This window comes from Python bivittatus, unplaced genomic scaffold, assembly GCF_059951505.1.
Source record: "Python bivittatus isolate LINGU-HERP-01145 unplaced genomic scaffold, Pbiv_v1 ctg000010_np1212, whole genome shotgun sequence".
Lineage (NCBI taxonomy): Eukaryota > Metazoa > Chordata > Lepidosauria > Squamata > Pythonidae > Python > Python bivittatus.
Window position 1 is genome coordinate 5,485,507 of NW_028277029.1, and position 15,198 is coordinate 5,500,704.

The 15,198-nt window shown below is 37.6% G+C and overlaps 1 protein-coding gene across 2 annotated transcripts in view; it reads left to right on the plus strand.

Moving 5' to 3' along the window:
• COG5 (component of oligomeric golgi complex 5) overlaps nucleotides 1-15,198 on the plus strand; it is a 145,833-nt gene that overhangs the window by 82,934 nt on the left and 47,701 nt on the right. For both annotated transcript variants that reach the window (XM_088153433.1, XM_088153478.1), the window contains 3 exons: nucleotides 12,320-12,485; nucleotides 13,660-13,772; nucleotides 13,865-13,942. In XM_088153433.1, the coding sequence (XP_088009559.1) occupies nucleotides 12,320-12,485; nucleotides 13,660-13,772; nucleotides 13,865-13,942 (357 nt within the window). The remainder of the gene's footprint in view (nucleotides 1-12,319; nucleotides 12,486-13,659; nucleotides 13,773-13,864; nucleotides 13,943-15,198) is intronic.

Sequence of the window (15,198 nt, forward strand, 5' to 3'; positions counted from 1 at the left end):
ATTAAATAACAGGTATGGCTTATATGCCTATGAAAGCCCTGCTTGTTTCTGTGGAATGAAGACGTGGCTCACTGTGTTTGGCTTCTTGGTATACTCTTGAGCTAAAGATAGTGAAGCTGGTTTAGGGATGGCTAGAATGAAAATAAAGTGGTTAATTTTTTTCTTAATGTAGTCAAAGTAAAAACTCTGTATTTCACACAGAACAGTTTCCCCTCATTATCACTGAATGCAGTGGAGCTTTTCCGAAAAGCCTGGTACATCCTGCAGTGAGACTCACTGGGAGATACAAAAGACCTTTGGTAACATGTTGTGATTCTTCTGTCAGACTCCCAGTTTGGTTCATAGTAAATATAGATCAGATAAAGGAGGCATCTAAAACAAAGACACCATTTGATTCCATTTTGTGGAATGATTATTTGTGAACAAAATGTGACTAGATAACAGTCATGGTTTCCTGGAATTTGACTCCAACTGAGGCAAGGCACTGAAGCTGGCTGGATCCTTCAGATCAGCAGTGTTGAAAATAGAGATGCTAGAAATTAAGTTAAACCTAAAGCTATGCATCTTGATTAAGCTAAAATCTGTTGGGTTGGGAGTCCTTGAATCATGTGAGATCATGAGACTAGGCTGTGTGAGAATGTGAGACTAGGCTGAAGTTGCATAACCGAAAAATGGAGCGAGAATGTATGCTGAGAGGACAAAAGCCAGGAATTTTGTTAAGAAGATATGTTTGGGAGGTAGTTAAGAAGGAACCAAGTCATTAAGGATCAAAGGAGGAATGTCACCAGAAGATGGACAACGGAGGCCAGGCACTGAGCACATGGGACCCCCCCAATCCCATTGACAGCTACCAGACTTGTGAAAACAAAGCAAAGGCTTTGGGAGATAAAAGGGGTCCTAAAGCCTGCCCGCTCTTTCAGTAGTTCTAGATCTGGACTTAGAGGCTTTCCTCCCTCTAGCTGGTACCTGGCCAGCCTAGTTCAGAAACATGTGGGTAAGTAGGCATGAGCATGTGAAGGTGCAAGAGAGCAAATGTACATTGTAACCAGTAAAGTTTTGCTATTATGTTGAATTCATTTGGTCTCCATGTATTCCTTCAGAACCTCAGTGTTTAGCTGAGAGTGATTTCTATAAGTTCCTAATCATTTCCCAGCTGTTAGGGCTGTGTGTCTTGTATGCTCTAGCCACGCCTATCTGGAAAACCCAGGTAGACAGCAAAGCAAGCTGCGAGATCTGTGAGTCTCAACAGGTTGTGTGTACTCAAGTGAGTGACCATAAGCTGAACCTGGGTGCATGTATAACAACCCCCTCCTCACAGGAAAAACTTACAAATTAGTGAGCTGTATCTCCATATACCTAAAATTCAAGATTTTGGACAAGTATGCTTCCTTCTCTCATCTGAAAAGGTCAGGGATCAAAACTGAGATCTTTTGTTTGTAAAACACATCTTTTGTTTAATCTCATAATTTTGATATATTAAAAATTGTGTACTGTTTAAATTGGGGGTAGAGATAGCTGGTGAGAATATATTCTGATTATGAAACAGGAAAGTAAAAACAGTTGTTGTTTTTTTTGCTTAGAAAATACATTGAAAACAGTGTTTCTCTGGATAGTTTATATTTATTTAAAAACATTGATACCTCTTCTGATAAACAGCTGGGCAAGTTTATTTTCATTTGTTTTCAACAGAAATATTTTCTTTGATGCTGCCAATTAAGAAAAAATATTATGATAATCCAGTGAAAAATGTATATTTGTCATAACTTTTAAGGAAATTATTCTGAAATGCCCATGCTTTGATTTGATTCATTTAATGCAAAATGAAAGTGAAGCTGATATATGCATGATGGAAAAGGAGGAAAGATGGAATAATTATGTCCTTGCAGTTGTACTCTAATAGTGCATTGCCTGCTTCTTTCTTAGTTTTAATGACTTAATAGAAAAAAAGATTGTGTAATATATAACCAACAAACAGGTTTTAAGCTGTAGAAGCTGTTATTTCCATACAGAACAGATTTGTCCTGTGCCTATTATGTGTATTTTGCTTTTTCTATTCTTATATTTTTCAAGAGCCATGAATCTGAAGTTTAAATCTCAAACTCTGCACCATTTAATCACAAAAATAGATTTTAGGGATTTTTTTTTTAAATGGCCCATGAAAAAACAGTTGGACTTTTTTGAAAAACCTTTAACTCACGCCTGCAATAGGAGAAATAGGTCAATCATGCTGAAATTACACGGTCCTCAGATTGCAATCACAAAAAGGTCAGCAATATCCTGACTCTAACTTACAATGCCATATTTCTTCTTGCTTTTTGTAAATCTCCTCTGATCTGTACTTGAAAAGTTTGTTAGGAAGAAAATATTCTGTGAATGTATCTTATAGGGGTTGAGTCCTTGAGTGGAACATTTATAATAAGCATTATGTGAATGAAAACTGAGAAGTTCTGGAATGGTCTAATAAAAAGTTAAGTTTCATTCAAGCTGAGTTCAGCTCCTGGTAACTCCATGGAGTGGTCAATGCAGTTTTCTTGGCAGCAAAGTGGTAACTATTTGCCATTGACTTTTTCCAGGAAAAAATCCAATGGTTTTTTCAGTTCCCATTCTACTCTACAGTTCTGGTATCTCCAGAAAGTGTCCTATTCAAGTATTCCTGCTTATCTTTTTGAGATTAGCCATCTCCTAGGAATATCCAGGAATGATCCATAGCTTTTTTAATTACTATCGCTCAGTAGAAGAATTATAGGACAGATATAAATCTGTTACAGCAAGAAATATTGAGCCATCTCAGTAAAACCTACATACTCACACACACACACACACACACACACACACACACAGATGCACACAGAGTAGGATATAAGTAGAGCTATCTGTTTCCCATTCATCCATATCAGTCAGTGAATCCATACTTTGGCTCCACCTCACAAGGAAGACATCCTTATAAGTGATCATTTCAGAAAAGAGATGAAAAAACTGGAACATCTACTGTCAGTTCATTTAGTACCTATAAATATTAATAAACGCTGCTTCTAGAGTATCTACATCTTTCTCCTAGAGTCTAGAATTATCTGATAAAATTGAACAATGCTAGAAGTTGCAGCCCTCTCTAAAATGATGTGAGTTTTAAACATTCAGGATTGCATCCATATTGTACATTTCTCAGCATTGACTTAATGAGATACATTTTATCCCCAACCTATTCCACAGCTATATTAAATATGCCCAATGTTCTCATTGTCTAAGACGAAAATGGCTAGATGTTTAAAGATATGGGGAATGTTTCGCTAGGGCTTGGAAATTACTTTGATGGTTTAGAAATTACAATAGAAGAGAAATAGACTGTGTGTGAACAGCTCACTGGCATTTTTGAAATCGTTTTCTTCCACTTCCCTGCTGTTCTTATTGTGCTGCTATAGCAGTGTGCCACACAATTTAATTAGGCTTCTCGTTGTTGCTACAAACATTTTTAAAATAGAAATGGAGAAGGCGAAGTCAGCGAGTGTTGCAAGAAAGTACTGCAGTTACCTGTCACGACAACACCCTTTCAAGTGAAAAGGAATCATGAACTGTTTAAAAAATAATACTGCTTGCCAGATTACCAGTGTCTGTGCTGACAAAAAGGAAGGAACCACAGAATAAGATGATACTGTCTAGGTATGATAATGGATAAATCACTTCATCCTTCAGCAGAAATAAAGAAAAGAGTTGGGAATCTGTTTTAATATATATTAAATATAGCATGTTGCAAACTGAACTTAAATAATTCAGCACTTTCACAAGCCATGGCAACAGTGCCTTTTACCCTGAGACTCAGTAGATCCTTAATTCATTGTTAGAAATAATCTAAAGTACATTGTGTCATCTTTCCAGTAGTAGAAAGATGTTATCTTTCTTTACTAAGATCCTATTATAAAAGACCAACAGTAGTTCACATTAATCCCTCTTTAAAGGGAATTGTAACACATTTAAATAAAGCATGGATATTCAACAATCTGATTGAAGTATGTCCTTCAGTTCTGTCCTTCAGTCACAGATTAATGGTAGAATAAATGTCTGCAAAGACAAGGTTCAGGATTCAGTCTCTGGCATCTTGAATTAAATAATTTGAAGTAAATAGGCGTTAGAGAGACTAACCAACAGAGAATATCTGTTCCCAGTCCACACATCCTGAAATTAACTGGGAGCCAGTGAGAGTCATGCAAACTGTACAATATCTTTGCAGTAATCTAGATTAGAACTAGTCTAGAAGCTACCAGGCAAGGATTATTAAAATGAAGGTATCTCAGTTCAAATAGGGCTATAACTGTACAGAAGCCTAAACAGATTAAATGTACTTCATGCCATAGAGGATAGTTCTACCTATAAGGACAGAGATGGATCTAGAAGCACTCCCAGTGACAAACTTGATTTATCCAGAGCAGATGGAATGCCATTCACCTGGATGAATAAGTCATCCACTGACAGAATCAGTCTTGATTAAACTGAGTTTCTTTTTATTAGCACTCAACCAGTCCATTGCCACAGCTAGACACTGATTAAACACTTCCACCCACCTCATTGGATCTGTTGAAATAGATAAATAAAGCTGTTCATTATCAGCATTTTGATGGCATTTTACTCTTAATCCCCAAATTATTCTACACAGCTGTTTCATGTAGATGGTGAACAGCATGATGGATAATAAAATATGTGCAATACCACGATATGGACTTTTTAGTGTTGAAGAGAAATCTCCCAGGATCACCCCTGGAAACAGCCATCTATTTACAGTGTAAGTAGAACCACCAAAAATATCAGAGCAATTTCTTAGGGTGAAAAGATAATGCTTTCTCTACTGTGATGGGAAAGAGTGCAGAAAATAAAGAAATATGACAGCCTTCAAAGGGAGAGATTGAGAAATGGAAACTAGATTTGGGTCAGTCAGAGGAAAAAGTAGGAAATGGGGTAGAACTGTTTGAATCAGTTTCCATATTGAGTTCTTCCCTATCAGATAGAGGTGATTAATTGTCTTAATTGCCCAGTCATCTGCATGCAATCAAACTTAGTCTGTAAGCTGCGTTGTGTGATTTCTTAAGAAAGCAGCAATGGTGTTCCTGAACTAACGAGCCTAATAGCGAAGATATTGTATCTGCACTCAACTCAAGACAGTATCTCTAAGAGGATAACATGGTTAATGATATCGAAAGCTATCGGAAGATGCAGGAAAATTAGGAAGCTGCAGCCCGTCTTTCACTCTTGCTGCCTTGGCAAAGAACATTCTACAGGACAATCAAAGTGGTTTCAGAGCCAGAACCTGGCCAAAATCCCAATTGATGTAATGCAAACCGATACATTACCAGTTCGTTTCATTGCTTCTGATTATTTGTGAAACCAAGAAAGAGTATTGATGGCACTATTTCACATCCTTTCATGAATTTGCATGGTATTTGGAAATTGGTATGCAAGTGTGTAAATGTTGTCCTATAAGTGTTTATTTTATAATATAGGCAACATAAAAATCTTAACTCCCTGATAATTTCATGAACAGACATGTATAGTTTTTGTGGCAACGGTGCTGTTTTTTCCTCAAGATGTTTGTCAATTTCTTTGTCTAGCCTGTAGCCCATCCAAGTGTTAACAAGGCCTGACCCTGCTTAGTTTCCACAGCCAACCAGGTGCTACCTCCTTGTCGACACATTATATAAATAGTGTAATCTAAATACATGACAAGCATTTGTTCTATTGGCAACACATTATTTTAATTAGTGAGGTTCTCCATCCAACTACAACCAAACATTTATGTCACTTTTAATAAAAATGAAGAGGCATGGTGTATGTGTCTGAAGTTAGTGTCAGTGACTCATAAATACAAAATTAGAATCAAAAATTTAGTAGATAATCGGGTATCTGCAATTTTTGATCCATACTTTCCTAGGCAGCTTAACAAATATCACATTCCACTGTTTAAAGTTTATCATGATATTTTCATGGAAAAAAGAACATGTTGTTTAGTCGTTAAGTCGTGTCCGACTCTTCATGACCCCATGAACCATATTGCTCCAGGCCTTCCTGTCCTTCACTGCCTCCCTGAGTTTGCTCAGTTTCATGCTAATTGCTTCAGGGATGCTATCTAACCATCTCATCCTCTGCCGTCCTCTTCTCCTTTTGCCTTCAATCTTTCCCAGCATCAGGGTCTTCTCCAAAGAGATCTCTCTTCGCATTAGGTGACCGAAGTATCTGAGCTTGAGCTTCATTATCGATCCTTCCAATGAGTAATCAGGGTTGATTTCCTTTAAGATTGACTGGTTTGACCTCCTAGCAGTCCAGGGGACTCTCAAGAGTCTTCTCCAGCACCACAGTTCAAAAGCATCAATTCTTCGGCGCTCAGCTTTCTTTATGGTCCAGCTCTCAAAGCCATACATTACTACTGGAAAAACCATAGCTTTGACTATGCGGATCTTTGTCGGCAAGGTGACATCTCTGCTTTTTAATATGCTATCTAGGCTTGCCATAGCTTTCCTCCCAAGGAGCAAGCGTCTTTTAATTTCATGGCTGCAGTCTCCGTCTGCGGTGATCTTGGAGCCCAAATAAATGAAGTCTGTTACTGCTTCCATTTCTACCCCTTCTATTTTCCAGGAATTGATGGGTCCAGATGCCATGATCTTAGTTTTTTTAATGTTGAGTTTCAAGCCAGCTTTTGCACTCTCCTCTTTCATCCTCATCAAGAGGCTCTTTAGTTCTTCTTCACTTTCTGCCATTAGGGTGATATCGTCTGCATATCTGAGGTTGTTGATGATTCTCCCTGCAATCTTAATTCCGGCTTGTGATTCTTCCAGCCTGGCATTTCTCATGATGTACTCTGCAATTTTCTTGTAGAGATCTCTAGTCTTCCGCATTCTATTGTTTTCCTCGATTTCTTTGCATTGTTCATTTCAGAAGGCCTTCTTATCTCTCCTTGCTATTCTCTGGAAATCTGCATTCAGTTGCTTATATCTTTCCCTTTCACCCTTGCTTTTCGCATTCCTTCTTTCCACAGCTATTTGTAAAGCCTCATCAGACAGCCATTTTGCTTTCTTGCATTTCTTTTTCTTTGGGATGGTTTTAGTTGCTGCCTCCTGTACAATGTTACGGACCTCCGTCCATAGTTCTTCAGGCACTCTGTCTACCAAATCTAATCCTCTGAATTCTATTCATCACCTTCACTGTGTACTCACAAGGAATATGATCTAAGTCATACCCGAGTGGTCTAGTGGTTTTCCCTACATTCTTCAATTTAAGCCTAAATTTTGCAGTAAGAAGCTCATGATCTGAGCCACAGTCAGCTCCTGGTCTTGTTTTTGCTGTCTGTATAGAGCTTCTCCATCTTTGGCTGCAAAGTATATAATCAATCTGGTTTCGGTATTGACCATCTGGTGATGTCCATGTGTAGAGTCGTCTCTTGTGTTGTTGGAAAAGAGTGTTTGCTATGACTAGCTTGATCTCTTGACAGAACTCTATTAGCCTTTGCCCTGCTTCATTTTGTACTCCAAAGCCAAACTTGCCTGTTATTCCGATTACTCCTTGACTTCCTACTTTAGCATTCCAATCCCCTATGATGAAAAGGACATCTTTTTTTGGTGCTAGTTCTAGAAGGTGTTGTAGGTCTTCATAGAAGTGGTCAAATTCAGCTTCTTCAGTATCAGTGGTTGGGGCATAGACTTGGATTACTGTGATGTTGAATGGTTTGCCTTGGATACGCACTGAGATCATTCTGTCGTTTTTGAGGTTGTACCCCATTACTGCCTTTCCCACTCTCTTATTGACTATGAGTGCAACTCCATTTCTTCTAAGGGTTTCTTGCCCACAGTAGTAGATATAATGGTCACCCGAATTAAATTCACCCATTCCCGTCCATTTCAGTTCGCTGATTCCCAAGATGTCGATGTTCAATCTTGTCATCTCATGTTTGACCACATCCAGCTTGCCTTGGTTCATAGATCTTACATTCCAGGTACCTAGACAATATTGTTCTTTACAGCATCGGACCTTCTTTTTGCTTCCAGATACATCCACAGCTGAACGTCCTTTTGGCTTTGGCCCAGCCGCTTCACTCTTTCTGGAGCTACTTGGAATTGCCCTCCGCTCTTCCCCAGTAGCATATTGGACACCTTCCGACCTGAGGGGCTCATCTTCCGGCGTCATATCTTTTAGCCTTTTAACATTGTCCATGGGGTTTTCTTGGCAAGGATACTGGAGTGGGTTGCCATTTCCTTCTCCAGTGGACCACATTTTGTCAGAACTCTCTGTCATGACCTGTCCGTCTTGGGTGGCCCTGCACGGTATAGCTCATGGCTTCACTGAGTTACGCAAGCCCCTTCGCCATGACAAGGCAGTGATCCATGAAGGGGAAAAAAAGAACATATGGGAGTTAAATCTTTATATTCTGATTATGGTAACATTCATCTTACATTAAAAACAATTCTGAAGGACTAATTATTGCTATCAACTGAACTTGAATTTGTCTCCTTTTATTCAGTGCAGCAGTTTCTTTGAGGAATTTTGTTGCATAATGTTTAAATATCTGTTTTTATTTGCTCTAATCTTATAGCTCCCCTCAAGGTTAATCTGCAGTGGCATGCCATGTTGCCCAAATGATTTAAAGAATGAAAGCTTCCCTAAAAAAAATTTGCTTACAGACTGCCTTAGAGGTAGATATTATTTTAGAGAGTATTACATGTAGATTTTTAGATATAAAAGTTACAGGCACAAATTCTTTTCAAGCACAAGTAATATCTATTTATGGAAAGAGGAATACACTTTTTTCCAGCTTATTCATGAAGACAAGTTTGTGTAATCATCCTAGCATTACACAAAATAAAAATTTAAATATGCAGCTGCATAATCAATGAAATGAGATGTTGATTAACACTCCTCACCCCAATCCTGAGGAGAAACATAATTAGTAGCTGTGTTGGTATCCCAGAAGATACATGAGTAGATTTGTCCAGTCTGCTTCATGTTGATTTATCATTATGACTAATTCATTTATATCATATCTTAACTTTATAATCAAGATCATATAAATACAGCAAGCATGTACTGCCTACTCTTACATCCTTATGTCTGTACTGTATTCTTTCTTATATGACACTTTTAAATGATACAAAAATGATTAATGCCATGAATTCTGATGTTATATAGTAATTGTAATTACTGTTATCAACATGCTGGACAATTTGACTCAACTTGACTCAGCAATCCATCAACACCCCTCCTCTCCCCCTCGACCCCCCAGAATCTAAATTAATTTGCTCGGAATATATGCAAACCTTTTGCTTTATTTAGGCCTAAACGATCAAGCTTGACTTGATCTGTCCTTGAATTTCTGTAGTTTGCACCAGTTATTGAAACAGATATCCTTTGTATTTCTGTGTCTCGTGTCATCAATAAGGCTAAATTTTAAAAGCGATTACCTTTTTGATAAGATACATGTTGTACTAAATGATTTCCCCCCCGCAGTCTTTGCAGTTCTATTTGTGCGTGGTGTTATTGGCTGCTTGATTCTTAGCAGGTTCTGAAATAATGAAATTAGGTGAGCTATGAATACATACACAACATTAATCAACAATATCTTCTACAGCACAATCCAAATTGTGCCTGGTGAACCTTGAGAAAATATGACATAAATCACTCTTCCCTTGGGCTGATAATTTGATTTTCCTTCTCCTACACATAACCATCTTTATTCCTATAGGTTCTCCATCTTGTTTTTTCTCCAGGTTGCTCATTAAATTCTGAATAATTGCGTCAAGATAGAAGTGCTCTCTCTGCAATTTATACCACAAACCTAGGAACACACTTTTGTATTCTATATTAATTATTATGGGAATAACTGTTCAGATGATTAATGCAAATGAGAAACTAGTTGTACTTTTTCCACAAGCATGATTTGAATAGTGAATAGAATTGAATAGAATAATTTGAATTATCTGCTTTAATTCTTCGATTCTTCAACAGAAGATGTCAAGAGTTTTGAAGGCTTAGTGATCTGCTTTTTAGTAATTTTAATCAGGTCCCAAAGTTGGGGGAAGTTTGGGATTTCATGCGTGCTATATTTATCTGTTGCATATTTAGCAAAATGCACCCGGCAGAATATACATAACTTATTTATTTTGATTGCCAGATGACACTTATCTTTCAGTTGGGGAACAAAGAGTAGCTCCATTTCTATGGATGAAGCATTATTTAATCAAGGTTGACATTATTATTAGATAGGGACTGGCTGACTAGGATCACTATGCAAGTGAGTTATTTTAATCTGTTAAACACACTGCATTCCAAAGTGATGTGGACCTCAAAAATGACATATATTGCCCAGAGAAGTTTTGTTTTTTAATTAAGGAACAGCACAAAGAGAGCATTTCAGTAGGAAATACTGTAGCCTTTCAAACCCTGAACAGCACTGAGGAAATAGCAATGAAAACATTCACAAAACACTCAGTGGGGTACTCTCACTCCAGTGGGAGGAAAAATGCTGGCGGCGCCTTGCAAAAAAAGGAGTCGGGAGCAGTTGCCGGTAAGCGCAAAAAAAACTGCGCGCGCCCAAAAAAAGGGCGCGAAGCAATGGAAACCCCGCCTCCTGCGTTCGCCAGCTGGGCTCTGCTCTAGGAAGGAGGCTCTGGCAAACCACTTCCGAAACAATTGCCTTGAAAACTGCAAGGACTCGTCCAAGCAGTCACTGCAGAGTCGGTAACGACTGAGCGCAGATAAAAAAAAAGGGGGGGGAACAGCAGTGAACTGCCCCTGGGGACTAGTGATGGGTTACGACGTACAGGGTTGTTTCTGGGGAGAGAGTAAGTCCAACATATGTTCTGATACAAGGCTCTTTCTTTGTCTTAGAGACAGAGATTTTCATAACTTCTCTCTGGAATGAGGAAGGGGAGAGTGTAGAGCTAATTGATAAGTGCTGCAGTTTCCCTTTGACCAAATTCAACTAGAAATGGAAATAATGATAACAATACTAATTTACTGATTAGCCATTAGGCCATATCAGAATATGAAATACAGAACAATAATAAGACCATGCATTAAAAAATAGAGTAAAAGGCAGAGCTAAAAAGAAATGCAAATCATATTTCTTTGTCACCCCTACAGAAGCACATATGCAGTACTCAATTACTGTTTTTTTCAGATAAAGGGTCATGTTATATATAATATTTGGGTTCTGACTGCACATGAAATATGCTATTTTAATGTAAGGATCCCAATAGTCTCATTGTCTAATGTGTAATCCAAGTTACTGATCTCTCTCATACAGCTGACATTCCAATTAGAAATGGAAAGAAGCAGCTTAAAATGAATTTTTTTTCGTCTTCTCTTCCTAACTGGACAGAATGTCAGGGACTCTATGCCATGCCCGTATTATACAAATGATGTAGACTGAAGCAAATGATCTACTTATTTCAATCATATAATTATGCAAATTATACACTTATGCAAATTAAATCACATAAATTCAAATTTAACAGACACCCCTTTTTCCTATTGTTCTATAAAGTTAAAGTTTTATTGAATAGAGAGCTGCGAACCTTCGTGCCTTATGCAGCCTAAGCCCACATGTCTTAGAAACTACAGTCTGAGAATGCTAAAAATTAGTTGAAAATGAACCTGTGCTACAAAAGGATATATAGTATTTAGACAGAAGCAATTACTTTAAACCTAATATAAAAGACTAGATCAGACTAAATACTTAGTTCATAGCAAAATTATTACTAACACTGTAAATCGTCAAAGAAACACCTTATTTCTACACATTTTGAGTGAATAAACTATTGTAAATAAAAAGCAATTTACTTATTCTAAAAGAAGATTGCTCAAAATTTTCCAATTTTTTTATTGGAAAACGGGGGGGGGGGGATCTCCAGGTTTTCCAGATTTTTTTTTTCTCAGATTTTCCAATCTCTACCCAACTAAATTGAAGGGAGTTAAGTCACAGTCAACTTGTCCAAGTGATTTAAATGGAAGCAATGTTCAGTGAACTTACTTTGGATCCAACCCCTTCCTACCTTATATTATAGTGATTATAAGGTGCATTGTAAATCACATAATTCTATATCGAGGTTTGTTAACATACATGTATATTTTTGTGTAATGTATTAATGCAACATTTTGTTAAAAAGCAGATTTATTAGTTCTTAAACTGGAAACCATCCTAATAAAGTCGATATATACAAAATAGAACAGTCAGAACAGGAAGCAAAACTTTACATCAGCTTGTAAGAATCGCCACACTGTTGATGCTGAAGATAACCTCTCACTAAAAGACCAACTTGATTTATGATTTCTTTCTCTGTTCTAGAATCCTACTCAGGAAGGGACTGCTCTTCAAGTTTTCTATAATCTTGGAACTTTAAAAGATACAATTACTAATGTCGTGGAAGGATATTGTACATCCTTGGAGGAGAATATCAGCAACACTTTGGATATTAAGGTCTTGACTCAGCCTTCTCAGACAGTGGCTAGAGGTACAATGTGTTGTTGTTTTGGTATATTAGATAAACAGTGCCTCATAATTTGATATATCCCCATAAATGGAGTATAATTGCAAGTCTGTATGTTCATCTTAATCTTAATAATTTTGTAATAATTGGTAAGCTACTTTTTTTTGATAACATTGCATCTGCAAAGTGGAAAAGTCACATTAAGGTAAATGACTTGGGCCCGTTCCTAATCACTCTTAATTCAAATCTGTTGTACTTAATATTTCAGCACAATACTTTCATTCTGTCCAGATTTCAAGTCATGTTAACAGTGATAGTAACTAAAAGGCAAATAGAGATTCTGAAAAATGCAGTAAATTTTGAGTTTGCATTGCCAGGATTTTGACTGGTGCCTCTAATTTTACCTAATAGAATATCCTACATTATGGAGGATATATTATACTGAAAACACTTATAACCTTATCCTTTAATCTGATATAAAATATTGATGAAGAAAAAGAGGAATTACACACTGTGGAGTTTTGGCATTTTATTGCAAAAGCAGTTAAATGTAATATAATACTGAATTATTAATATAGCTAAAGATACCATTCTTGTAGCTTTAACCAGAAATTATTATTGCATACTAAAAAATTGTGGCACTTAAGTTTTTAACTGAGAGCCAGCAGACAGCTAACTTATCTAGGGTCGCCATGTCTGAAGGTGAGAGAGAGGATGGAGATGTACTTTGAATGTTTATATAAGGATTTCTTGCCCCCAGTCACCAGGTGAACATCACAGTCAGTTGGGTGTTTAAACTTGAGTCTTCTTCATTTAACTAAGTGCCAGATTTCCCAGCACCCTAAAGTTTCAGCGCCAGATTTCAGTGGTGTGATTTCATATCACTTTTCAGGGTGGGCAGGGAATAAACACGGTAATGGTAGTGGTTTGCTTTGTAGAGGACTTCCATTAAACCCCCCAAAATAATTCAGCCATGCTCCTTCTGGGGTCACCCCTACATCACTGGATGGTTTCTTTCAGCCCTCTGCTGAGTTGAGAAATTGAGGTGTGGATTTTGGCACCCCTGCAGTTCATTCTCTGGAAGAACCACAACCTCTTGCTTTTGATCTTCATAGCAATCTAGAAGTTCAACAATTGTGTAGTTTGTGTGAGTTTTTCAAGTGGTTTTAAGACAGATTTTTTTTTTTTTTAAATCTAGGTGGTCCTGGCCGAGCAGCTATGCCCACACCAGGAAATACTGCAGCTTTCCGAGCAGCTCTGTGGACCAATATGGAAAAACTGATGGATCAAATCTGTGCAGCTTGTGGACAGGTATTTGGTCATTTAAACATCCTTTCCTTAGCTTGCAGCCTCCATAAAACATCTCAAGAACTTGGACTTCAGATCATATCTTTATTTTTCAGGTGCAACATCTACAGAAGGTATTGTCTAAGAAAAGAGATCCTGTTACACATGTGTGTTTCATTGATGAATTAGCAAAGGTAATGTTTCTAGCTCTACTCTCAACCTAAATACATGCTTGCAAAGATATAGAGTAGTTTTTTGAAATTATTGGTAAAGAAAGGGAATGAATGCTTTATGACAGCAACAAGGTGTTATTGAGGAAGACACTGAGCTAAGAAAAATACTGTTGCTGGATGTTTCAAGAGGTATGGACTTATAACCGTTACAAAAAGATTACAGAGCCATTTTGACTATATACCTGGTGAGCAAAAAGAACCTAACTGTTTAATGTTGCACGGCGAAATGAGTCAGTTTTGCTTGCCTGGTGTCACAGTGTGGTGTACTGAAATTAGACTTGACAAGGCGGAAGATCTTCCCTGGCAGCTTTGATGGGCAAGGAATGTTAAGCAATATTTCCACCTCCCAATTCTTTTTTGTCCTGTACAAGTGGGTGAGCAGCAGATTGCAGTAACAAGATGAGCAGCTGGAGGGGGTGTTTTCTTTCTCCCTGAATTCTTCTGGAACAACAGGGACCCTCAGGAATGACTTTTTGAGGTTCGTAAGTGAGGGGCAGCAGCATGGAAAAAATAGCATCGCCCTTCTCACTCAAGCATGACAGGGTTTGGGGCGAAGCTCCCATAATGGCTGCTTTTTGTTTTGTTTGAAAGTGCAGTAAAATAAGTGTCTTAACGATGCAATAAATACCAAGTGGCTTGATGAATTGGTATTATACATTAGTAGCTCAATCCAGCCATCTGTTTCTTGCTTGTTTGGAAGTTTTGTCTTTAAAAAACCAATTACTTTTACTGCTTGCTGCACCTCTGATATGAATCCCTTTTCTCTTCTGTATTTTAGAATCTTATTTAGAAGAATTTGATCAATAGTTTTCCCAAGGACCAAGAACAATACTGGCAAAATCGTGTACCTGTCATTATGTGTGAGGAGAGTTCCTTTTTCCCATGTTTAACTTCTCAATTTATGCAAGAGGAAAAGGAAAAAAAACACGCTCATTATCTACCAGATTTTCAGTTCTCTCAGCCACTGTTTCTTTCAGTGGAAGGGAAGTATGTGGATTCTTTGCAGTGCTAAAATTAAACAGTGACTCTGTGACACGGTTTATTTTACTTAATTGCATAGTCCCTGCAGCTTTTCCAAACAAGTAGTTTTTAAATTAGAAAGTGGATCTTCGCATGGAAAACGCTTATTTCATTTGAATTTAGCCCATCCCAACAGGTTAGGATAAAGTGATTATTTTGCCCAGACATTAAGATATTTTAGTAGTTTAATGTTAGCT